The sequence below is a fragment of the Lotus japonicus genome, chromosome 2 (assembly GCF_012489685.1).
Source record: "Lotus japonicus ecotype B-129 chromosome 2, LjGifu_v1.2".
NCBI classification, from domain to species: Eukaryota; Viridiplantae; Streptophyta; class Magnoliopsida; order Fabales; family Fabaceae; genus Lotus; species Lotus japonicus.
Window position 1 is genome coordinate 21,325,910 of NC_080042.1, and position 22,929 is coordinate 21,348,838.

The 22,929-nt window shown below is 36.5% G+C and overlaps 4 protein-coding genes across 5 annotated transcripts; 1 reads left to right on the forward strand and 3 right to left on the reverse strand.

Moving 5' to 3' along the window:
• Positions 1 to 5,579: 5,579 nt before the first annotated feature.
• LOC130736217 (protein FAR1-RELATED SEQUENCE 5-like) lies at positions 5,580 to 7,340 on the forward strand. The gene has a single exon (XM_057588060.1). The coding sequence runs from the start codon at positions 5,580 to 5,582 to the stop codon at positions 7,338 to 7,340; it is 1,761 nt and encodes a 586-aa protein (XP_057444043.1).
• Positions 7,341 to 14,235: 6,895 nt separating this feature from the next.
• Positions 14,236 to 14,690, reverse strand: LOC130737776 (uncharacterized). Its single transcript, XM_057589620.1, has 2 exons — positions 14,547 to 14,690; positions 14,236 to 14,460 (listed from the first exon to the last, which is right to left on the reverse strand). Exons 1-2 carry the CDS (start codon positions 14,688 to 14,690, stop codon positions 14,236 to 14,238), a joined length of 369 nt encoding a protein of 122 aa, XP_057445603.1.
• On the reverse strand, positions 14,565 to 17,032 carry LOC130737775 (uncharacterized). 2 transcript variants are annotated; one of them, XM_057589618.1, is made up of 4 exons: positions 16,580 to 17,032; positions 16,320 to 16,417; positions 15,282 to 15,811; positions 14,565 to 15,178 (listed from the first exon to the last, which is right to left on the reverse strand). In XM_057589618.1, the coding sequence occupies exons 3-4, from the start codon at positions 15,807 to 15,809 to the stop codon at positions 14,894 to 14,896; spliced, it is 813 nt and encodes a 270-aa protein (XP_057445601.1). In that variant the 5' UTR covers positions 15,810 to 15,811; positions 16,320 to 16,417; positions 16,580 to 17,032; the 3' UTR covers positions 14,565 to 14,893. The 2 variants fall into 2 exon arrangements, with proteins under 2 accessions (XP_057445601.1, XP_057445602.1); XM_057589619.1 differs by having other exon boundaries at positions 15,282 to 15,814.
• Positions 17,033 to 17,180: 148 nt separating this feature from the next.
• On the reverse strand, positions 17,181 to 20,574 carry LOC130737774 (pectate lyase-like). The gene is made up of 3 exons (XM_057589617.1): positions 20,389 to 20,574; positions 19,020 to 19,760; positions 17,181 to 17,684 (listed from the first exon to the last, which is right to left on the reverse strand). The coding sequence occupies exons 1-3, from the start codon at positions 20,499 to 20,501 to the stop codon at positions 17,324 to 17,326; spliced, it is 1,215 nt and encodes a 404-aa protein (XP_057445600.1). The 5' UTR covers positions 20,502 to 20,574; the 3' UTR covers positions 17,181 to 17,323.
• Positions 20,575 to 22,929: the final 2,355 nt, after the last annotated feature.

Genomic DNA, 22,929 nt, shown 5'->3' on the forward strand with positions numbered 1-22,929 from the left:
CACTCATTGTCTTTTTTCCCCTCAGTTTCAATCACGCAGTGTAAGAGTTGTGTGAGTGATGATGTTTAACAAAACAAAACAAAATGTTTGCAATTGTTTTTTGGCTTAATCCTCATATTAGTCCCTGTCTTTGTCTCGCCGTCTGAGGTAGGTCCCTGACCGGAAAAATTTGTGAAAAACGTCCTCATCAATGCAAAACGTTTGGAGCAGGTCCTCGCCGGAGCCTAGAGCTCCGGCAAGTGATGAAGTGGCACGCTGACTGTGTTAATGATGCTTACGTGGATTTTTAAAAAAATTAAAAATTAAAAATAAATAACAAATCAGAAGTTTTAATTTAATTAACAAAAATAAAAATAACTAACAAAACTAACCCTAATTTAATTAATAGAAATTAAATTAAATTAAAAACCTAAATCCAAACAAAAATACGGTGAAATTGAAAAACCTAAATCAACATCTCCTTCTTCACCATCTTCATCTTTTCCATCTCATCATCTTCATCCCTTTCAACCTATGTCTCTTCCTTTCTTCCTCCACACACCTTCTCTGCGGATCTCTCTTTCTTCCCTTTTTTCTTTCTGGCTCCAATTTCAAGTTTCTGGGTGGTGGTGGCTCGGTGGCTGGGTTTGGGTGGTGGTGGAGGTGGTGGCTCAGTTTGGGTGGTATTAGTGGTGGCTGGAGGTTGAGTGACGTTCGCGGTTGGGTTTGGGTAGTGATGAACCCAGATCTGGTAAAGGAGGAACAGAGGCGATCTCTCTCGATCTCTTCCTCTTCTCTTCTGTGGCTGAAACGACGAGGGGATTCAGAGATTGAGCACCGGATCTACCCTTCTTCCCTACGATTCAAGCTTTTTCTTCTTCTTTTGGCTTCAATCAATGTTTTTCTAGGTTGAGTTTTTATGGATTGAGATTGGAGGCTAAGGTGGATCGCTGGTTCTGAGGTTGAAGGTGGCTTGGCTGTTGTTGGGTCTTGGAGCTATAGTTTTGGGGTTTTAATCATTGAGGTTGGGGATTGGGGTGGGGTTGAGGTTGAGGTTGCAGGTGGATGGGGGTGAGGTTGCTGGTTGGGGTGTTGATGTCATTGGGTTTAGGGTTGGTGTTTGTGTTCTGGGTTGATGATGTTTCTGGGTTGGTGATGTTTGTGTTCTAGGTTGCAGGTTGGGGTGGTGTTGGGGTGTTGATGTAGCATGCTTAAGGTATGACATTATCCCCAATTCCAAATCTGTTCATCTTACATCCCCAAATTGGAAATCATCCCCGTATTCAAATTTGGCATATAGAGATTGAAGGAATTGAATGTGAAGAGAGTGAAAGGGAGTGATTGACATTGGGGGGGGGGGGGGGGATTATAAATGTTTAATTAGTTTTAGGTTAATTATGTTAATTATCATATGTGTAAATTAATTTTATTAAATTTTTTTTTTGGGTGCCATGTCAGCTTCATTTACACAGTCAGCACGCTACATCATCACTCGCTGGAGCTCCAAGCTCTGGCAGGGACTGGCTCCAAACGTTTTTTAAAGAGAGGGATTTAATCCACAAATTTTTCCGGTCAGGGACCTGGTTCAGACGGCGACACAAAGACAGGGACTAATATGAGGATTAAGCCTTGTTTTTTCATGAAAATGCTAATTATTATTCATTTTTGTTATTCATTTCCTCATTGAATCTGACGGTTATTCATTTCTGGTGAAGAAATTTGATGGAGATGGAGATGAAGATGAATATGAAGAATTATGTGTTTTTTATAATTTAAATGAAAAAAGAAAAAAAATCAACATGGGCTTATTAAATGACGTGGTAGCCACACGTGAGACGCCGAAGCTCCGGCGTTGACCAATTCGGCTTGAGGGACTAAAACCAACCATTTCCCCAAAGGTTGGGGACGATCGCCCACATTTAAGCCAGCGAGGGACTAAAACCAAAAGGGGTGTAAAGGTTAGGGACCAAAAACTTAATTAAGCCTTAAACTAAACTAGTTATAAGCCGATTTTCTTTTCCTTCTTTTCTCATGTATTAAGGGTTGGTATACCGCTTGTGCTTCCTTTTAATACAATTATTTGCTTATAAAAAAATGTAGCCTTATGACATCGTACGTTTTTCAATAAATGAATAGTGTTTTTGTCTTAAATTTTTTTTCTTCCTCTTCCTCTGTCCTTTCTTCTTTGGTAAAAACTACCATACCACAGTTGTATCATACCTTAGTGACATGTACCAATTAAAATAGGTTTGACTGTTAGTTTTGACTTTCTTTTGTTCTTTTTTTTTTTATATCTAAAAAAGAAAAATACATAAATGATAATTAAAATTGTCAGGTTGGGTTAAGTTAACCTAGTGTGGTTAACATTTATGATGATTTTGAATATCAACATTGCTATGGAAAATTGAGTTTTTTGTATTTTTCAGAAGAGGGTTATTAGAAGGAGAGTTAGGGTTCATCTTCTGGGGTCATCTTGACGGCGGCGGCGGTCGTTATTTGCACGGCGGTGACGAACGGTTCATGTGGACCAAGGGTTCATCGCGACCAAGGGTTCTTTGATAGTCGCGACCAAGGGTTCATCGTCGGCGACCAAGGGTTCATCGGCGGCGACCAAGGGTTCATCGGCGGTGACTTTGTCTTCTACCATTTTCAGCGTGAGCGTCGTAGGTCCCAAAACCATATTTAGTCTATCAGAAATTTGTTTCCATTTTCTTGCATCTTGTAGTTCTATCTGTTCCATCGTTGAACACAGTTTAGGGTTCGATATTTTTGCCCCTTGCATATGCTATAAGTTGATTGTGTTATTAGTTTGTTGAAATTTTGTTTCTTTGTGGTTTTCACTGATTTAGGGGTTCTGATTAGTGCGGTATTATCCTTTCAATTGAATGAATTATGGTTTTGGGGGATGTTTTAATTTGGGTGAAATGAATTTTCCATTATTGTAAAAAACGAAGTGTTCCTCAATTTGATAGGGTTTAGGGAAAGTAAGAGGCATGAGGAAGAAGACCAGATGCATATAGGTCATCTGCTATTTACAAATTTTAATTCTTAATTGCAAAGTTGTTTGTTTGTGATCAAAATTTCTTTGTTTGTTGAGTTCATTGATTTAGAGTTTTTGATTAGTTTGGGATTTTATTTCCACATGAATGAATTCTGGTTTTGAGGTGTCCATTCCTTTCCATTGTTGATATAACTTATTATGGCTCAATCTCATAGGTAATGGAATGTAAATCGCAAAAGCAAGAAGAACAGGTCCATATAGCTGATGAGATGGTTGTTGGTAATGGAAGTAACGAAGAATCTGGTCCAATGAAATTTAATGGGGAGGAAGATGGTTATGAGTTGAAAGAGGATGAATTGCCACCTGTGGATGAAGTTCGTATGAAATCTTCATATCGGCAATCAAGCGAGGTTGAGAAAGCACAGGTTAATAGCCTTAAGGAACATGGGGTTTGTACTTGCAATATATTGGGGTTGATGCTAAGGCAGGAAGGTTGTCAAGAAGGTTTTGGTTTTTTTAAGAAGGATATGTACAATCATATTAACAAGAATAATTTGGTAAGGGTCGGTAACGGCGAAGCAGTTGCTGCTTCATCATATGTAGATGAAGATGAAGATGAAGATATAGATGAAGATGTAGATGAAGGTGAAGACGGTGGACAATGAAGGGATGCTGGACTAAAAGCTGAATAAGATGCTGATTTAATGAAGTCCCTTTTTTTTTCTTATTAAGTTTTTGAATTCATTTTCTTTTGTACGCTGATATTAGGATTTAATTTTAGTAATGTACTTTTGGTCCGTCTAAGGCATGTTGCTGCCAATTTTGGATGATTTGGGTTGTTAAGTTTTGATAGAAATTTGTGTTGATAAATGGCCTTTGCTTGGTTATTTTGATTTATCTAATGTCTATGGTTGTCTATATTTTTTTGGTTAAAAAAAAGATGGAATTTCCATTTTTTCTTTGTTGAACCCAATTGGTGTACGTGAATGAATTTGGACAAGATCAAAGTCAGTCAAATCCTGAACACAAAAAATGTAGTTGGGTGTTGAACACAAAACCACATTCAGTGCATTTAATAGCAATAAAAGGTGCCTAAAAAAATGTAGTTGGGTGTTGAACCCAAGACCCGTGAGAATTTAAACAAAGCACAAACCGCTGAAGTATGATGACAATTTTGTACTTAATACTATAACATTTGTATTAGTAATGCCCTAAGTCGTATTTAAGATGAAAAAATGAAAGGAAAATGCACGGATCCAGATTCGAACCATGGCCAATTGATTAATCTGCAGCCACAAATACCATTAGGATATAGGTAAAGACAATTAAAATTTTGCAAATCAATATATAATATCTTTTAAACCTTGCGTTAAAACATTTAAGTTTAAGGCATTAGATTAAGGGCATCAACCATAACTTCTTACCGTTCCATTCCCTTATTGCTTATTGGATCTAAGTTTAAGGGATGAACCTTTCCCTCACATCTTAAAAGGGCTTAGTTTGAGGCATGAACCCTAACTTCCTATGATCCCCCTCCATGAGTGCTTAGTAATGGTTAGCTTAAGACATCAACCCTAACTTGTTATGATACCCTAAATACCCCTTCGTCCCTTATAGTCGTAATCAACCCTAAACTACCTTGACTACATTTGCCGTAGTGGTTATTCATGGTTAGTTTAGGGCATCAACCCTAACTTCCTTGAGTGGTCTGTTAATGGATAACTTAAGGTATCAACCCTAACTTCTAATGATACCCTAACTAACTCTTCGTCCCTTTATGTTTAACTGATTAGTCGCCATTAGTTTTGGGTATCAACCCTAACTTCCTTTTTATTTTTTTGTAGTGCTTAGTCGGTGTTAGTTTTAGCCATTAACAGTAGTTATAATTAACTTTTTTTTTGAAGTGAATTATTATCAACTTAAAATGTATAAAGAATTATTTAATTTAAGAATATTTAATATTTTAGATTTTTATCACAGTTATAATATTTGGTTATTTTTTTATGTGTAACAAGTATATTTCAAAAGTATATTTGTTTATTTTCAAATTATTATATTGATTTGATGCTAAATTAGTGGACACTTTCAGAATTAACATTAATGAGGAGAGGGAAAGTATCACGTTTGTATTCTGTGAAGAAGGAAAGGCACCAGAGGGAATTAGAGAGACACAATTCAAGGCAAAAATTTTTAGTGGATTTAGGGTTAACCTCTTGTCACAAGCGGCGGCCGGCGTATTTGATAATCGGAAGCGGCGGCGGTGGCGTTTGTTTGGTTCTTTAAGGGCTGAGTTTTGGCTATCTAATTGGTAAGTTCAAAACTAGTTTTCCCTTTTGCGTTTCAGTTCATGTTAATCTTCTTTCCATCCTTTTACTCATGGTATTGGATTATTTGAGTTTCTCTGTGTTTCCCCGTTTTCGTTTCATTGATTGTATCGTGAGTTAGGGTTTTGGATTGTGATGGTTTTCCTTTATTGTTTTTTGGGTTGATGGTTTCTTCCTGTGGCAATTAAATTTGAAACTATGAAAATAATTCACCAGTTTAAGAACTATGAAGTTGTTAAGCTAAATACTCTTGTGGTTTGTGAATCTTATAGGTAATGGAAACTATATTTGAGGAAGAAGACCAGGTCCAGAAATCTGATGATATGGTTGATGATGATGGAAGTAATCAAGTATCTGGCGGACCTGAAACTGATGGGGAGGATGATGATGCTGAGTATGTGAAGAATATTTTAGAGTTGACAGATGATGACGTAATGGGTCTTGAATTTGATTCGGAGGAAGAAGCAGTAAAGTTTTATGAACGATATGGGCAATGTTTTGGTTTTGGGGTAAGGAAGGATAATGTGTATCGTGGACCCAAGGGTTGTGTTGTTACACGTCAATTAGTTTGCAGTAAAGAGGGGGCAAGGCACAAGAAATACATGGAACGTGGTGATCGGGTTAGAGCTCCAAAGCCAATTACAAGAGTCTCATGTCCGGCCAGATTTCGCGTTCGTTATGAAAGAAACTCAGGTAAGTGGAAAGTAACTCTTTTTGAGAAGTCTCACAATCATGAATTGACTCCGGTTGACAAAGTACATCTGATTTCTTCATTTCGCCAAATAAGTGAGTCTGACAAGGCCCAGATTAATAGCCTTAAGATCCACGGTGTTCGGACATGTAATATAATGGGGTTGATGTTAGGGCAGAAAGGTGGTCATGAATCTTTGGGCTTTACTAAGAAGGATCTGTACAATCATATTGACAAGGAGAAGCGGATAAGAGTTGGGAACGGTGATGCAGTTGCTGCTTTATCCTATTTTGAGGCAAAGTCTGAGAGTGATCCTATGTTTTTTTCTAAGTATACTAAAACTGTTGATGAAAATTTGAAAGACCTGTTTTGGAGTGATGGAGTAAGCAGATTAGATTATCATGCATTTGGTGATGTTGTTGCTTTTGACAGTACATATAAAAGGAACAAGTACAACAAGCCTCTTGTTATTTTCTGTGGCTATAATCATCATGGGCAAACAACAATTTTTGCATGCGCTTTGCTAACAGATGAGTCGGCTAATACATATAAGTGGGTTTTGGAAACTTTTGTTGAATGTATGTTTCAGAAGCATCCGAAAGCAGTTGTTACTGATGGTTGTTTGGCTATGAAAGAAGCCATTCGGTGTATCTTTCCTAATGCCCGTCATAGGTTGTGTTCATGGCACATTCAACAAACTGCAATTGAAAAGTTAAAGCATTCAGAGTTTCTGGATGAATTTTCAGGGCTGATTTATGCTAAAATGAATGCAGAAAAATTGGAGAGATTGTGGGCTGAAGCTGTTGAAAAGTATGATCTTGCTAATAATGAGTGGGTGAGATATATGTATGGGTTGAAGACAATGTGGGCGGCGGCTTATATGAAGGATCTATTCTTCGCAGGCATAAGAACCACTTCAATGTGCGAAGGGATTAACTCATTTATCAAGAGTTATGTGCAGTGTAAAAACAGTTTGATTGATTTTATCCACAATTTTGAAAGGGATGTCAAGGAGTACCGACACAATGAGTTGGTAGCAGATTTTACAACTATGTACACGGAGCCTGTGCTAACAACTCCACTCCGTGAAATTGAAATTGGCTTTTCCAAGCTTTTGACAAGGAAGATGTTTGAAGAAGTGAAATCTCAGATTCAACGTGTGGGTGGCTTAGAAATTACTCAAAGGGCAGAGGTAAATGGTGTGGTCATGTTGAGGATGCATAAGTTTTTGTATGAGCGGCGTGAATACGTTGTTTTATATGATAAGCATTCTGTGAAATTGTATGTGATTGTGGAAACTTTGAGTATTGTGGTATTCCTTGCTCCCACATCATATGTGCGATGAGAAAAGAAAGGGTTGATGAAATTCCTCCTAGTCTTATATGTAAACGCTGGTCAAGGAATGCTAAAGTTGAAATCATGCATCATATTAATAATTCTGTTGCTGAAAATGATGCCAAGAAATTAGCTATGCTGCGCAGGGGTGTGTTGTCAGCTGCTTGCAACATACTGAACGCAGTAGCTTGTGAAAATGTTAATGACTTTTCTGAGGTTATTGTGGATATTTACAAGCTGGCTGAAAAGGTCCAAAGGCGCCGGGCAGGAAACTCTCGACTACGCATTGGTCCATTTTTGATTGGTGATCCCGCTGTGGTTACTACAAGGGGCCGCAAGAAGAATGTTGGGAAGAAAAAAAGGCTATGTGGTAGATGCAGGATGAGTGGGCATACAATCCGCAAGTGCACACAATTGCCTCACCCAGATGGTTCTCTTGATGTTGATACGTGTTGTTACTTTTGGTTGTCTGCATTTTTTCAAAAACAACCTAATGTCGAAGCAGATGTTGTAACATCGTGCTGTCACATTTGTTCTGCGGATCTGCTGTGTGTTTGGCTGATTTTTCTAGAAGCTTTGGATGGATTTCGTGATAATCAAGTTAAGGTTATTGAAGAAGCTTCTATTTGTTATCTGGAATATAATATAGTGGAATCAAATCTGTTGAAGAAGATTTGATTTGGTTTAAATTGTGAAAGATGTTATCTTTTGTTCAAATCTTATTTGATAAGATTTGTTACTGGTTTAAAAGATTTGTTCCAGATCTGTTTTATGGACTCTATTTTCGTGCAAGCCCATTGAAGATCAAGACCAGAAGAAAGCCTATTTAAGGAGGCTTAACCCTAGTTGCAAAGTGTGCCTTGGGCACCCAAGGATTGGGTTTTTAGGGTTTTGTTTTGTGAGTCCTTGTTCTGTTATTTTGTACACCTCTCTACTGCCTCCATTGATAATCATATGGCTTAGAGTTGGTTTGTTTAGTTGAGTTGTAATCTCTTCAAATTGTTGTTTGATCATGAGATCTATCTTTCAATCTCTTGTAAGGGATCGGTCACTGTGGCAGTGATCATTAGGAGTTAGGGGAAGTTTCCTCATAGCTTAGAGGAGAAGGGCTAAGCTAGATTCACTTAAGTAATAGTGGTAGACATTGAAGAGGCTCTATACTAAGGGGGAGTACTTAGGTATAGGAGGGACTTTCATGTGACCTGAGAGCTATTATTTGATAGTGAATTGACTCCTGGATTGGTATCCTCTAGATGTAGGTGATGTTGCACCGAACTGGGTTAACAATTCCCTGTGTTTTTTTCGTTGATTTAATTTATGTACTGTTGTGCAATTGTCGAACCGATTGTCCCAACATCGCGTTCGACATCTGTCCTGTGCGAGAACCAGAATTTCAATTGGTATCAGAGCAGGCACCCTATTCTGTTGGGTGAGCTCCAGGGAATATATTCTGGTTTCATGGACAACGCCAAGGAAGAGGGATCAATAAATAGATCTGATCTTGTGATCTCATGTATCTACTGCTGTTTATAATGTGTCTCTGATATGCAACCCGATGATGTGCACCGTTTGAGGGGGAGTTCTGCTGCTGAGAGGGAGTTATGTTTATCTTCTCTGAATCTCAAGTTGTTTTAGACAAAATTTGACAAAGGGGGAGATTGTTGTTACTTTTGGTTGTCTGCATTTTTTCAAAAACAACCTAATGTCGAAGCAGATGTTGTAACATCGTGCTGTCACATTTGTTCTGCGGATCTGCTGTGTGTTTGGCTGATTTTTCTAGAAGCTTTGGATGGATTTCGTGATAATCAAGTTAAGGTTATTGAAGAAGCTTCTATTTGTTATCTGGAATATAATATAGTGGAATCAAATCTGTTGAAGAAGATTTGATTTGGTTTAAATTGTGAAAGATGTTATCTTTTGTTCAAATCTTATTTGATAAGATTTGTTACTAGTTTAAAAGATTTGTTCCAGATCTGTTTTATGGACTCTATTTTCGTGCAAGCCCATTGAAGATCAAGACCAGAAGAAAGCCTATTTAAGGAGGCTTAACCCTAGTTGCAAAGTGTGCCTTGGGCACCCAAGGATTGGGTTTTTAGGGTTTTGTTTTGTGAGTCCTTGTTCTGTTATTTTGTACACCTCTCTACTGCCTCCATTGATAATCATATGGCTTAGAGTTGGTTTGTTTAGTTGAGTTGTAATCTCTTCAAATTGTTGTTTGATCATGAGATCTATCTTTCAATCTCTTGTAAGGGATCGGTCACTGTGGCAGTGATCATTAGGAGTTAGGGGAAGTTTCCTCATAGCTTAGAGGAGAAGGGCTAAGCTAGATTCACTTAAGTAATAGTGGTAGACATTGAAGAGGCTCTATACTAAGGGGGAGTACTTAGGTATAGGAGGGACTTTCATGTGACCTGAGAGCTATTATTTGATAGTGAATTGACTCCTGGATTGGTATCCTCCAGATGTAGGTGATGTTGCACCGAACTAGGTTAACAATTCCCTGTGTTTTTTTCGTTGATTTAATTTATGTACTGTTGTGCAATTGTCGAACCGATTGTCCCAACATCGCGTTCGACATCTGTCCTGTGCGAGAACCAGAATTTCAATACGGGTGATTCCTCTGTTGAGTTTGGCGAGGACGATAGTGTGCAGGATCAGGTAGCTGTCTTGATGTCATTATGTTGTATTTTAATATTTGTTTCAGTGCTTTAAACATATTTTTTTTATTAACTCTGCAGGTTGATGGTCTTATGCTGGATAATGGAAGGAAGCGGAAAGTTCGTTCAACAAAAAACACGCCAAATGCAAAAGGGAAAACAGCAACGCCAAACAGGAGAACTGGAACACCGAGAGGGAAAAATGCCACACCAAACAAAATCTCTTCAACAGCAAATGGGAAAGCCAAGGTAGTTATTCATTTTGTACATATAGATGTGTTGTTGTGAATGATAATGTAAATGATAATGTAAGAAGAATATTTGTACTTGCTGTTTTTTTTTATTCAGATTACATTGATTTTACTTAACTCTTAATTTGGATGTTAATGTAATAGCATTTGAGAGATGATCATGCTACAGAAGCTGGTGGAGTTCAGCATTATTCGCATTATCCAATGAATATGGCAAATGAATTTGCAATGTTCCCTCAATTTCCTGAAAACGGAAATTACCAATCATACCCTGGTATAGGTATTTCAGAACCAGGTTCTTCTTCCACAATTCCTAAGGTAAGCGAGCATGCATTTCTATTAATTTTTTTAAAGTAATTCCCGTTTTCAAATCATGTAATATGGTTGTTTGTGTGTCATAGTTTATGAGTTATTTGAATGAAGTTGAACGGAATGCGATGGTTGCACGGGTTGAAGTTGGTAGAGGCGAAGATGAAGAAGAAGATGAAAGTGAAGATGAAGATGGAGATGAAGATGAAGGCGAGGAGTAGAATTTAAATGAACAAGAAATCATTGTCCAAGAAGTCAATTTGTCTCTGTTTTTTGTTTTTTTTATGACATGTTTATGTTAATTTTGTTAGAAATGCACTTGGTGTGCTAAGGCATGTATGCCAGATTTTGTTGATTCCAGACATGGTTAAATGGAGTTGAGAGATTTATAAAATTAATTTATGAAATTTATGTCAGGTCTTGTCTTTTTATAATTTAACAAAAATTAAGTCCTTCACCCAAGCTGTACGAATTAAACGTCTATGGTGATAAATGTCCAAAAAAATTATGGTATTGGGTGTTGAACACGAGACCTGACTGTACTAGAACCAAGAAGTTTCCACTGAACTAAATTGCTTAACTGTGATGTATAGTTCCAACAATTGTATTAGTAATGAACTGTCTTCGAAATAGAAAAACTAAAACAAATACATGAAAAAATGCGCTCAGCAGGATTTGAACCTTGGACATGAGGCACATTGGCAGTAGCTGGTTCATTATTGTAAGTCACAGAATTTTGATTGCTTATGGGTTCCTTGAATCATATATTTTATGCACAGGATGTGCTGAACACAGTCACAGAATTACAAAAAGATGTTCGATCATTAATGCAAGCAGTGGGTTTTTTAGCTCAAACTTGGTACACCAGCTCATCGAAAGATCCTGAACTATCTGATGAGGAGTTGTTTACGAACAAATCAAAGTACTCTTTAAGAGCTACTGCAACTGAAGAAATAATGCTGAAATTTGTGCAATCTACGCCCAATGACAAAGGAAAACAGAAATGTGTAGGTGGCTTGGTAAAGAAATTGTTTTCTCCATCTGAGTTTCAGACTCTAGGCAGTGGATTCAAATCTGCAACTCCTCCATCAAATCAAAATGATAAGACATCTTTATCTGGTCCAGCTGCTACAATAGATCCCATTTACATTCCCGTTGTAAGTATTTTTTTTTAAATAAGTATGAACACATTGCTTCAAGTTCCTGATTCATTGTTTATTGTTATAATAGTGGTTGAAAAGCATATTTGGACCAGCTGTCTTTGAAAACCTTGACTACACTGATATTGCAGTGGCTTCTTACATATTTAAGAGGTGCAATGATGGAAGTGTAGATAGGTAAAAAGTAGCAATTTTAATTACAATCTTCTTATGTATGTAATATAGTTTATTTGTGTTAATCACTTTGTACCATATGTTTATTGTTTCTTCATTGTTTATGACAGCAAGGAATCACTTATAATTCCTGTAATCAACCATGTTAATGGAACCCGTGGGGTATTGCAAACTCTGATGCCAAAGTGCAAAGTTGATCAAGAGGTGAGAGTGAACACGACATCTTCAACAAATTCTTATCATTAAATATTTTTTGTCCTCATTTCTCACCAAAAATTTTAATATTTTTTAATGTAGGTTATCAACTTGTTTGCCATAATGTTGACTCACTCTGAAAGGGATATGAACAGAATTCCTAAGTTTTGGTTCTTACCAACCTACTTTTCCGTGAGTCTAATATTTATGGAATGTATGTTATCATCTTGCATGGCATGTTTATGACATAATTTTAAATTATTTTACAGCAATTCATTATGGGCTGGACCACCCACCCTCAAAGCATGATCACCAATCAACAGAGGACCTACATGGGGAAGATTGAGATGTTGTCAAAGGTATAATCATTACAATAATTTCTACCTTAGACTGATTAATTCTCAAATTGTTTAACTGATTTTAATGTTATTCCTTAGGTGTTTGTGCCCTTGAATGACAACGGTAAGCATTGGTACCTACTTGTGTTTGACTTTGAAAATGAAGAAATTGTATACTTGGACTCCTTCCCAGAAGAAGATAGGTTGGAATATAGGATCTTCAACGCCAAGCTGGTGGTAAGGCACAAGTAACTTTCAATTCATTATTCTTTTTAATTACTTGTTCATTATGCTCCTAATCAATTTAAAATTATATTGCTTAGGCATTATACATGGAGAAAATGTTCAGAGATCCATCATTCTATGACATGGATGAAACAGTGAGGCCTCGTGTTTCTCAGTTTAAGGTTGTCGTGCCCCAAGGATTGCCAGTGCAGAAATCTGACTCGTGAGTATATGTTATATTTGTTTTTTGACTGGAATTACATTATAGGGTTCCTACATCATATAAAATGTGGTTGGTTTTTTTGTGTAGAAATGATTGCGGGGTGTGGGTAGCATGCTGGATGAACGAATTGGGAAAAGATGGATACAATATTAAGGTAACCTAAGTTATAAATTCAGGTGCACGATTTGTATATTTTTTTACAAATGATAGCAATTGTAAAAGTTTCTCTTATGTTTTGCAGATTGACAATAGCACACGCTTGAAGTTTGCATTGAAGTTGGCTTTACACAAGTACAACGAAAATCAGGAAATTCTCATGCAAAAGGCTTATGAGTTCTATGGAAATATGGTGAAGGCTACACTGGTCAGGAACAAGTGTCTTCCTTGAGTGAAGGAATGCTTATATGGAACTATCCATATTATTTACCTTCTTATTATTCTGTTTGTATTAGTCATGGACCAATTGTTTGGCCTATTTGGAGAATTGTTTTGATTGGATGTGTTTTGCATTTTGGACTGGTGTGTTTTGGCCTGTTTGTACCCACCTTTTGACCTGTTTTCAGTTTTGTTGTTTTACTCAGTTGTGGACAAGTTATTTTGGCATGTTGTGCCCTATTAAGACTGCTTGCGTTTTTTAATATTTCAGTAATGGTGTTTGACTTTCATATCATTCAAGTTATTTTTGCATATGCTTCCATGGCTTTGTTTAAGTCTTTAAATTTTTGATACCCCTTTGTTTAAGTATTTACATTTTTTATCCCAAGTTAGTCAAGCTTTCTACTACACATGATTTTTTCATAAGGTTAAATAAGGTACTCTCCCACCTTGAGTAAAACGGTTTTTAAATCATGTAATTAACTCATTTCTACTATTTCTACTAACTTTAACAAAATTGGAAACAAAGATTCAAAGCCTTCCTAAAATATGAAGTTTTTATTAATCACTGCCAAATTATGGTAGTTGAAAATGGAAGTTTTTTTTCACATCACTGCCAAATTATGGTAGTTGAAATAGGAAGTATTTATTCAAATCAATGCCAAATTATGGTAGTTGAAATAGGAAGTTTTTATTCAAATCAATGCCAAATCCCAGAGAACCCCATTCCCATTCAAATCAATGCCAAATTATGGAACTTTTTTTGAAACTAATTTGAAAATGCCAAATCAATTCAAAGACAATGATAAAACCAATTTCTACAAAACCAAGTACTTAATAACGGAACTTAATTTGAAACAATGCCAAATCAATTCAAAGACAATGACAAAACCAATTGCTACAAAACCAAGTACTTAATAACGGAAGTACAAACATCCTTCAATTGACCAACATCCTTTATAACAAAAGTACCATATAGCAAAAAAAAAAAAAAAAATTTAACCCATCTTAATTGCAACCAGGACAACGAGTACAAACACCCAAGTACCCACAATGATTTTGATGTAAGCTTGTTCCCTCCTCCTACCCTCCGCAAGCAAAACTTCAACCGCACTCGCATCAATCGTGTTTCTGTTAACTTGTGGTTGTGGATTAGAACTGTTAACAGGTTGATTGTTCACCCCTTCAATAGGACCTTCTGCCCAATCAAAGTAATCACAACCCTACAATTTTATATCATTAGATTAGCACAGATAATTATATAAGTTTACATGCATCCATGTATGATTGATAAAAATGAATTTTTTACCCCATAAGAACATTGGTAAAATGTTCTCCCATAATTAACCCTAGTCCATGCTGTCCTAATTGAGGGATAAAGACCGCACTTGCAACGTCTCGCATCATTAGCAACGCTTGCAGATCTTGGGGATGAATAAGATTGGGATGCCATTTAAAAACTACACAATAGACAAACATTTTAAAAATCAAAACATGATAATGATCAAAATAAAACACAGTATCAAACAAAACACATGTAGCAACCAGTAGGTAGCAAACAAAACAAGTTCAAAGTTAAAAAACACAAAGATCTGAATCCAGTATCAAACAAAACACATATGTAGCAACCAATAGCTACCAAACCAAATTCATTTTCTAATTCCCATTCCCATTCCCATTCCCATTACGGCGCTGAATCCTGACATGAAGAAAGTTGTTCATTTCATTAGCCTTGAAGTGGAGCTTGTCGCCTTTAACTAGGTGGTAGTCACTGACAAACTGATAAAAGTCTTCTCCTAGATGACAATCTGTCAATTGACCGTCTCTCTTCCTCCACAACAGCGAGCATAAATACCTTTTGCCATCACCTTCCTTCATGAGAACAAAACGTCCCCAGTTGTGCTCACTAAGGTACTCACGAACAACTGACCTCGGCAAGGGCTGATTAAACAAAATAAGAAAAATTACCAAATTAAATTAAATATATAAACAAATTTAAGTAATATAAATTGAAAGTGAAAGAGAATGATGACTGATTGCTTACCAAGGTTTGATTCTTTTTTGCAACAGAGCCACTGATAACCTTAACAAATTTATAATATTGTCGTCCATTAACCTGGACATACCCAGCCTCTGCCTCTGCCTCTGCCCGAGCAACATCATCTTCATCATCCTCAGAGTCAGAACTCAATTCAACAATTTCTGGACCCGGTTCTTCATATTCCTCCTTAACAGGAAGTGGATATGGAAACTCATTCTTATTTTCATCAAAAATACCAATTTTAAATCTATTCTCCCCTTCATAATCAAATACCAAGTCATGGTTCTTTTTCAGACCATAGAACCTGACAAGGGTAGGCACAACATCCCAGAGAACCCCTCCTAAACATCCAACCACAACACAAATTTTCACACAGTTCCCACATGGATCAATAAGCTGAACTTCATTCTTAAGAGAGGACTTCTTACTTTCATAAAAATATCTAGGGATATCCATGTGTTCCTCACTCAGATTAATAGGAATTGTAAAAGTTTTCCGGAATGTGCCACGCGAACTACCACCATGTTCCATTTCTACTAAGAAAATACAGTTTCAATGTAAGCAATGGAAGTCATTTTCATATCTACAAACAGGGTACAACTCCAACACAAACTCAAGCCCAAAAAACAGAGCATGAAAAGTTACATATAAACATACAATAACAAAAACTATTATTGACTTGCAATAAACATATAATCACAAGAACTATTATTTGTCAATTTATAAAAGTTACATTTAATCACAAAGGGAGAGATCAGAGGTATTCTTAGCCCAAATATGAAGAAAAAAAACTTCTTTTCATGAGCACTTTTTCAGGGGCACTTTTGCAACCACAATTTTCAGTACATGCAACTAACAAAACAAGAACAACCACATGCCCACATACCCAGGTTTCACGTTCTAATTAAAATGATATCAACAACAAAATTAACAATGTCAGGACATGCAACCAAAATTAGCCCCAATTTCAAAAGGTTGACCACGATTACAGAACAAATCATTACATGCAACCAACAAGTACTCAGGTATAAACCCACTAACCTTAAACCGTGAAAAGTATGACCACGAACGGCGACGGTGACGGCGACAATGAACCCCGACGGCGTCAACGAAGAACAACCCTGTTCTTGTTTCTGAACCTGCAAAATACAATGCTTCATGATCAATACAAAGTCCAAACAAAGCCGTTCAATCACTCACGGAAGAAGAAACATCAAAATAGCAGTAGAATGTTGGTGGAAGAGAACGAACGGAGGAAGAGAACGGAGAAGGAGGAAGAGATTGAAAGGAAAAGCACTTACAGTGTTGCAAACGCGCCACCGGAAGAAGGAATTGACGGAAGACGAAACGGAAGAGGAGCCCGAAATGCAGAAGTGAGTAGAAGAACAATGAAACGGCAGTTTTGGAAGAGTGTAGAAGAAGAATGGAAAAGATTGATTTTCAAATTCTTGGGAATTAAAACTCTATTAATGAAATCTGACTAGGGTTGGTTAACCCATGGTTAACTCAATAAAAAATTATTACTTTTACATTAAAAATCAATAAACCTAAAAATCAAATAATAAACTACACCACTTATATCCTATTGGTCCATGTCAGCTATTGTATCATACCCACAAAAATTCTTGTGGTATGGTAGCAAGCACCTTCTTCTTTACTATCACACTACATATCATGCATGAGGAATCAAGATCAACGAGTGGGGTTAAAGAAGATAGACTATTTCAAGGAAAAATATATATATAGAATGAGGAGGCATGTGCATAGAAAGACAATGAAATCATTGAATTAGACCAACATTAACTGCATTCCCTTTCCATCGTACAACCGAGATAGTCAATTTCATCGCCATTTTTGAAAAGTAAAAGGCAGAGGTTGTCATTAAGTCAATAAAGTCGATCCTTAAGGTAAATAAGATCAAACTGTATATTAATTTAATTGTTATAAATATATTATATAAGGTAATTAACCGCAGGGGAAGCAAATTAAGCTGCATATAATTGCATTTCTCATTCTTAATTGCTTTTGCTTAATAAAGTGATTAATCAGCAGCGAGAGCCCTTCCTGCAGTTGAGTGTACCAGCAGTGACAGTGATGGAGCCAACAAGAGAAGATGGTCTTGCACTGAGACTTGATGCCCTTGCATACATAGAAGAAGCACCAGCACCAGATGACCTGAAGAATGCTCCATTCAAGAACAAGTCCCCTTCTGATCTCCAGTTCCAGCTCTTCCATTCACTATCCGGTGCATCCTCATGCTTTGTTACCTCTTTGCTGAACCTGTTATCTGGTGCAAGAAACCTGTTCCCCTGGCTGTTGATAGTAGGGTTAGCACTCCCACCAATTGCATACATTTCCCAGTGTGTGTAGTCATTGTTCACCACATGAAAGTATCCATGTCTACACCTGCATGTACATATAAGAGCATTCAAATGATGGTTTCTTATTCTTTTAATAAAAAATTAACCGCCCTGATTTTATTAGGGACATTGCATTGACTTTACTAAGGATTATTTTTATGGCATTAATATTAACACTCGGCTAACTCTATTATTATTATTGGTACCCTGCATGCTTTTCTCTGTTTTTACTCATGATTTTGTGTTGCTGCTACTGTGTAATGGGTGGTGGACAACACTATAGGATGATAGAGCTGCAATTCTTATCCCACTGGTGTGCTTCTTTATGTTCATTGGCCATTTGGCCTGGTATATTATTCTCCTTTGAAGAACTTCATATAGGTTATATCTCGATTGGCTATGATCCTTTGTGGCTCGAGAGCTTCACTGTGCCCTGCTGTTGCAGCTGCCATCCTAGCTCTTCGTTTTGCTATTGCCCGCCCCGGCCTGACTCTGTTTTCGCTACTGTTTCTATTGTGTTTTCTGTTTTGCTTTCTGCTTTTGCTATACTTTCTGTTGTCTTTTCTTCTTATTGTTGTTGTCTTTTCATAGTTCACTTGGGGGAACTTTGTTCTCAAGAGTTTCTCGTATATATTTGTTTTCACTTTTAAAAACAAAATGAAAGAGAAGATTTCAGTACATTTTCTAAAATTAATTGGAGCTAGAAATGGTAAGCTTTAATAGCAATTTAGCCTAAAATCATCAGCTTATTTTCAATTTACAATTTCAATTTTTGAGATATTTAATTTATGATGTGGTATAGAGTCTTTATAACAAAATTGTTTAGATTTAAGCACAGATCATTTTTTTATTGCCCAAGCTTCAATTCAATCTCAATATTCATATGATTTTGAGTAAGAGGTGTGAGGTGTAGAGATGTTAACAAAATAATTTTGTATGATTTCACTCTGGGACATCAAACTTTAAGGATAGAAATATGTCTCTTTCTATTTGTCTTTCTGTCATATTCACATGAATGAGGTGTAAAAAGTGTGAAAGTCATTTGAGGTATCAAATATCATTATTCGTAAGAAAAAGTAATGTGAACATATATACAAATAATATTTAAATAATTAAGATTAATATCATATTATATTCAAATATTAAAGCAGTAAGAAAAAGTAATGTGAACATATATACAAATAATATTTAAATAATTAAGATTAATATCATATTATATTCAAATATTAAAGCAAAGGAAACTCATAAATTTTTACACCTATGTATAATATTGACATTCAATAAACCCAAAGTAGTTAATTATAAATGAATCTCTACGGTGTTTGAATGTCAAGGTATCACTACTAAAGAAAAAAGTGATGGCCTTAGAATGTATATGTACCTTGGCATTCTTTGGACAAGGCCTTCACCAAAATGATTAAAGGCTATAGTGGCCTGCATGTCCTTGTCTTGTGTGTAAGAGTCACTGTGTCCCAAAAGCATGACTTTGTCATGATGGGTCATGTAGTTATTGGAGATAGTGATAGCCGTGGATCCATGGATGGCATCAATGAGACCATCACGGCAATTAGATAAAGAGCAATGATCAACCCACACATGCTTTGAGTTAAATATAGAAATACCATCTCCATCTGACACAGTCCAAAACCCAGAATGGTGTGGGGAATCTCTTATATCGGTGTTCCCAGTGGGCTTGCAATCATGGATGTTAATCCCATGGATGATGATATTGCTCACATAATGAATGGTAATGCATCCCCCACCAGCAATGTGAACACTAGCACCCCTTCCATCAATTGTCTTGAAGGAGTTCACTAGAAGCTCTTGTTTCAAGTTAATCACCATGTCTCTCTTAAAGATGATCCATAGTGGCTCGTCTTGTATGGCGCCGTACCTCAGTGTCCCTGGCCTCGGGTTCACGGGGTCGTCGTCACCGGAGTCAGTGACGACGTAGATTTGACCATTTTTTCCTCCCAAGGCATCCTTGCCAAACCCAATGGCGCAATCTGCTAGCCTTTGCCGGTTGTTCTCCCAATTAGGGTCACATCGCCAGCAGTCATCAATGGGATTACCGGTTCCACATGATAAATAACCCAAGTTTCTTCTTGAGGCGTTGATGCTTCTGCAATATGAAATTGAAAATGTGTGACCATATGCAATTTTTTCGAAAGAACATATTCTTTTTTGGACCCATAGTGCAAGACACTCAATCTCATTTATTTAAAGTAAGTACCCTTCATACTATATGTGAAAAATAATCCATTTATTTTTTACATCTCAAGATAAAATAAAAACAAAATTATTAGTCAAGTTATCTAAATCACTCAACATAAATATTAGATGATATATTTTATCATAAATTTTGGATGATTTAGACAACTTTATCAGGTTAAAGCACAAAGGGTACGAAAACTCCCTGTAATTTATTGCTTACCCGAGAAAAGTTCTTAAATATATGATTTTGTTGAATTTGTCATCTAAGTAAAACTCTAAACTCACATTTGCATTTATACAAAAGAAGAGGAAGAAATAGAAAATGGTGCATAAAGTATCTTCAGGTATATATATATGTATATTATCATGAATGAAACAAAATGACTCTTTCAAATATCTCACATTTTGATAGGTAACATGCATATAGTTTGCTGGATTTTAAGGTTAATTTCATTATCTAATCAATGAATAATGTAGGTAGAATAAGCTAGCGAACATAATACAAATTAAGAGGTAAAAGCTTCTATAGTTATTACCTCTGTACTTCTTGGACAACCAACTCAGGATCTCGAACTGCAGAGGAGGAAACAAAATTTGGTGTTAGAAGAGAAAGGGAGAAAAGAACAAGGAAGCATGAAAGAGGAGTCATTTTTAGTCGTGGCTCTTCTCTTTCTTAATGAGTAACTGAAATTAAGGTGAGAGGTGAGTGGGGGACTAATGGGGTGAGTGGGGTGTTCTTATAGAAGGAAAAAGCCGAGAGTGATGGCGTGATTAATATTAGCAAAGTGGCGTAATTTCAGGTTTTAGTTCACAAGTGCTTTACGTTCTAGACTTCTAGTCCTTGTTTGTACAGGTAGGAATATTTATAGTTTGAAACCGTTATATTAGCCTCCTATGGAACTCAACTTTTCAAGCCCCAAAGTCAAATTCGTTGACTTATGTGGATGAACCCATGTGGTAAACAGTGAATATAGGCATTAGGCAGAATCTCCCACTATATTTTAATTTAAAATTAAATTTAATACTCTTTTCCTTGATTAATTACCTTTACATCTTGTTTCTTACAAGATTTCTTTTCATTTATCATATATCATTTTTTTGGAAAACTTAAAAATGTTGTTTGTGTTTTAAACAACAGTCATGCCCCCCATATAATGACCAATAGGAAGATGATATGATGTCATGTCATCTCTTTGACCAGTCAATTTTATATCCTAAATTTTAGTCCTTAAACTTTTTAAATTTTGCATTTTAGCCTCAAGTTTTTGTATATTTTAATTATTTTTGTAATTAAAAAAAACGAATTAAATTTAAAATAAGATTCTATTTCCTCTGTAACAAAAAAAGAAAACTTAAAATCAGATTTTAGAAGAATTCATGAACCCTAATTCATCTTCTAGTGAACCATCGGAAAAAAAAAAATTCATCATCTTGCTCTCTTCAGCGGCAGCCTCGCCGGTGGTGGCTCGACCGCCGCGATTCCTTCCTTTGCACCACAGTGTTCCAGCTTCATTTTGAGCACGGGCCTCCTCCCTCGTTCCAGATTCCTTCCTTTGAACCGCAAGTCCACCTCCGCCCCAAACACATCATCCGCTGCAAGCCCTCTCCCTCGTCGCCGCAAGCCTCATTTATTGCACCTTCGCCACAAGCTCCTTTTGATCTGACTAAAATCACCTCCTCCGCCGTCGCAAGCACCTCCGCTGCAAGCCGTAAGTGTGTATTTGGAGATGAAGAGACTGCAGGAGTTAGAAGAAGCAGACTTATTTTTTCTTGAAATACCCTGTCAATGATTTTTCATTCGTATGGGCAGACCTTCAATTGTGAGTGTCTTTCTCTTTCGTCTTCTGTATTCTCCTTGTAGAGTCCCAAATCTCAAGTATAGTAGTAGTAGATGTTAAATGGAGTAAGATCTAAAAGCAATTTTTTATTTTTGCATAGATCAAGAATAACACCGATTGGTTGGATGTTCAACTTATTATCATTTGAGACATTTATTTAAGCTGCTAAATCTTTAAGAATTAGGACTTGGTTAGGGGAAAACTGAGTGGGTATTGGGTTTTCAGTTTTGATTGTTACTTGTTCCTTTCCCTAATGTGATATTTTGAACCTTTTCTTGTACTGTTAAGTTAAGTGTGGAGTAAGATGCGACTCCTGTAACTTGTATTTTACTTAGCTATGTCTACAGAAGATGAAGTATGAGAATGTGGGATATATATGCACTATCAGAGAAAGGGAATATATTCTCATAGAAAATCACATGTCTAATTATAGTGTTCTGAACAACTCTAGTTGGTATTTTCATATTATCTTTTGCTTTTGTTTGTGATTCTGTTATTTTAGATTACGCAAAGCTCATGTCTTGGTCTATGCAATCCAAGGAACTGTAGCTGAGGTAAACATAGAACTTGTCTCTATGGTGCTTAATGTTGTCGTCAAGTTGTTGCTCACTATTAGCCAAAGTACTGTTAGAACTCTATCTAATATATACGTTTGAGGCTTTTTTTGTAGTACGATCACCATGATCTAAATTACTTTCCCCCTTTATGGTATTGTAATTTTTCTTTTAACTGTCTTGTTTGCATTTATTTTTTTCTGTAGCTATCCAAGTGTGCGGCCTTTTATACTGTGGACTATAGGATTCTTGTGAAATTTTTGTTGATCTGCAGGACTAAAAATATTTCAGTATACTGAGAAATTTCTTGAGCATTTGAGGTTTACATTATTTTTGTTTGTAACAACTAACAAATATCAGATTATGACCTGAAGCCTTAAGGATGTTTGGTCCGCCTGATAGCCCTGCATTTAGGTTTATTGAGATTTGAGGCAGTCATCTTTTGAACTATTGATAGGTTGGATGGGATGAATCAACAGCTGGTGAGCGCCCGAGCAGAGTTTCAATTTGGGAAATTGAACCAGTAGTGACTCCTTTCTATCACTACACCAGAAATTGCATTTTACAGCGCTTATTTTTTCGATTTTACAATGCTTAAGAAGCGCTGTAGAACGTACCGCTTTAGTACTGTCAAGCGCTTTTCTAAAAAAGCGTTGTAGAACATGGCATGTTCTACAACGCTTTT

Excerpts from the sequence above, each read along its gene's own strand:
- LOC130737774 (XM_057589617.1), bottom strand. The coding sequence starts at position 20,501 with ATGACTCCTCTTTCATGCTTCCTTGTTCTTTTCTCCCTTTCTCTTCTA. Across the intron at positions 19,761-20,388 it reads GTTGTCCAAGAAGTACAGAG|AAGCATCAACGCCTCAAGAA; the intron begins GTAATAACTATA and ends TTCATATTGCAG. Across the intron at positions 17,685-19,019 it reads CTTGTCCAAAGAATGCCAAG|GTGTAGACATGGATACTTTC; the intron begins GTACATATACAT and ends ATGTACATGCAG.
- LOC130736217 (XM_057588060.1), top strand. The coding sequence starts at position 5,580 with ATGGAAACTATATTTGAGGAAGAAGACCAGGTCCAGAAATCTGATGAT.
- LOC130737776 (XM_057589620.1), bottom strand. The coding sequence starts at position 14,690 with ATGGCATCCCAATCTTATTCATCCCCAAGATCTGCAAGCGTTGCTAAT. Across the intron at positions 14,461-14,546 it reads TTTACCAATGTTCTTATGGG|GGTTGTGATTACTTTGATTG; the intron begins GTAAAAAATTCA and ends ATAAAATTGTAG.
- LOC130737775 (XM_057589618.1), bottom strand. The coding sequence starts at position 15,809 with ATGGAACATGGTGGTAGTTCGCGTGGCACATTCCGGAAAACTTTTACA. Across the intron at positions 15,179-15,281 it reads CAAAAAAGAATCAAACCTTG|CCCTTGCCGAGGTCAGTTGT; the intron begins GTAAGCAATCAG and ends TTGTTTAATCAG.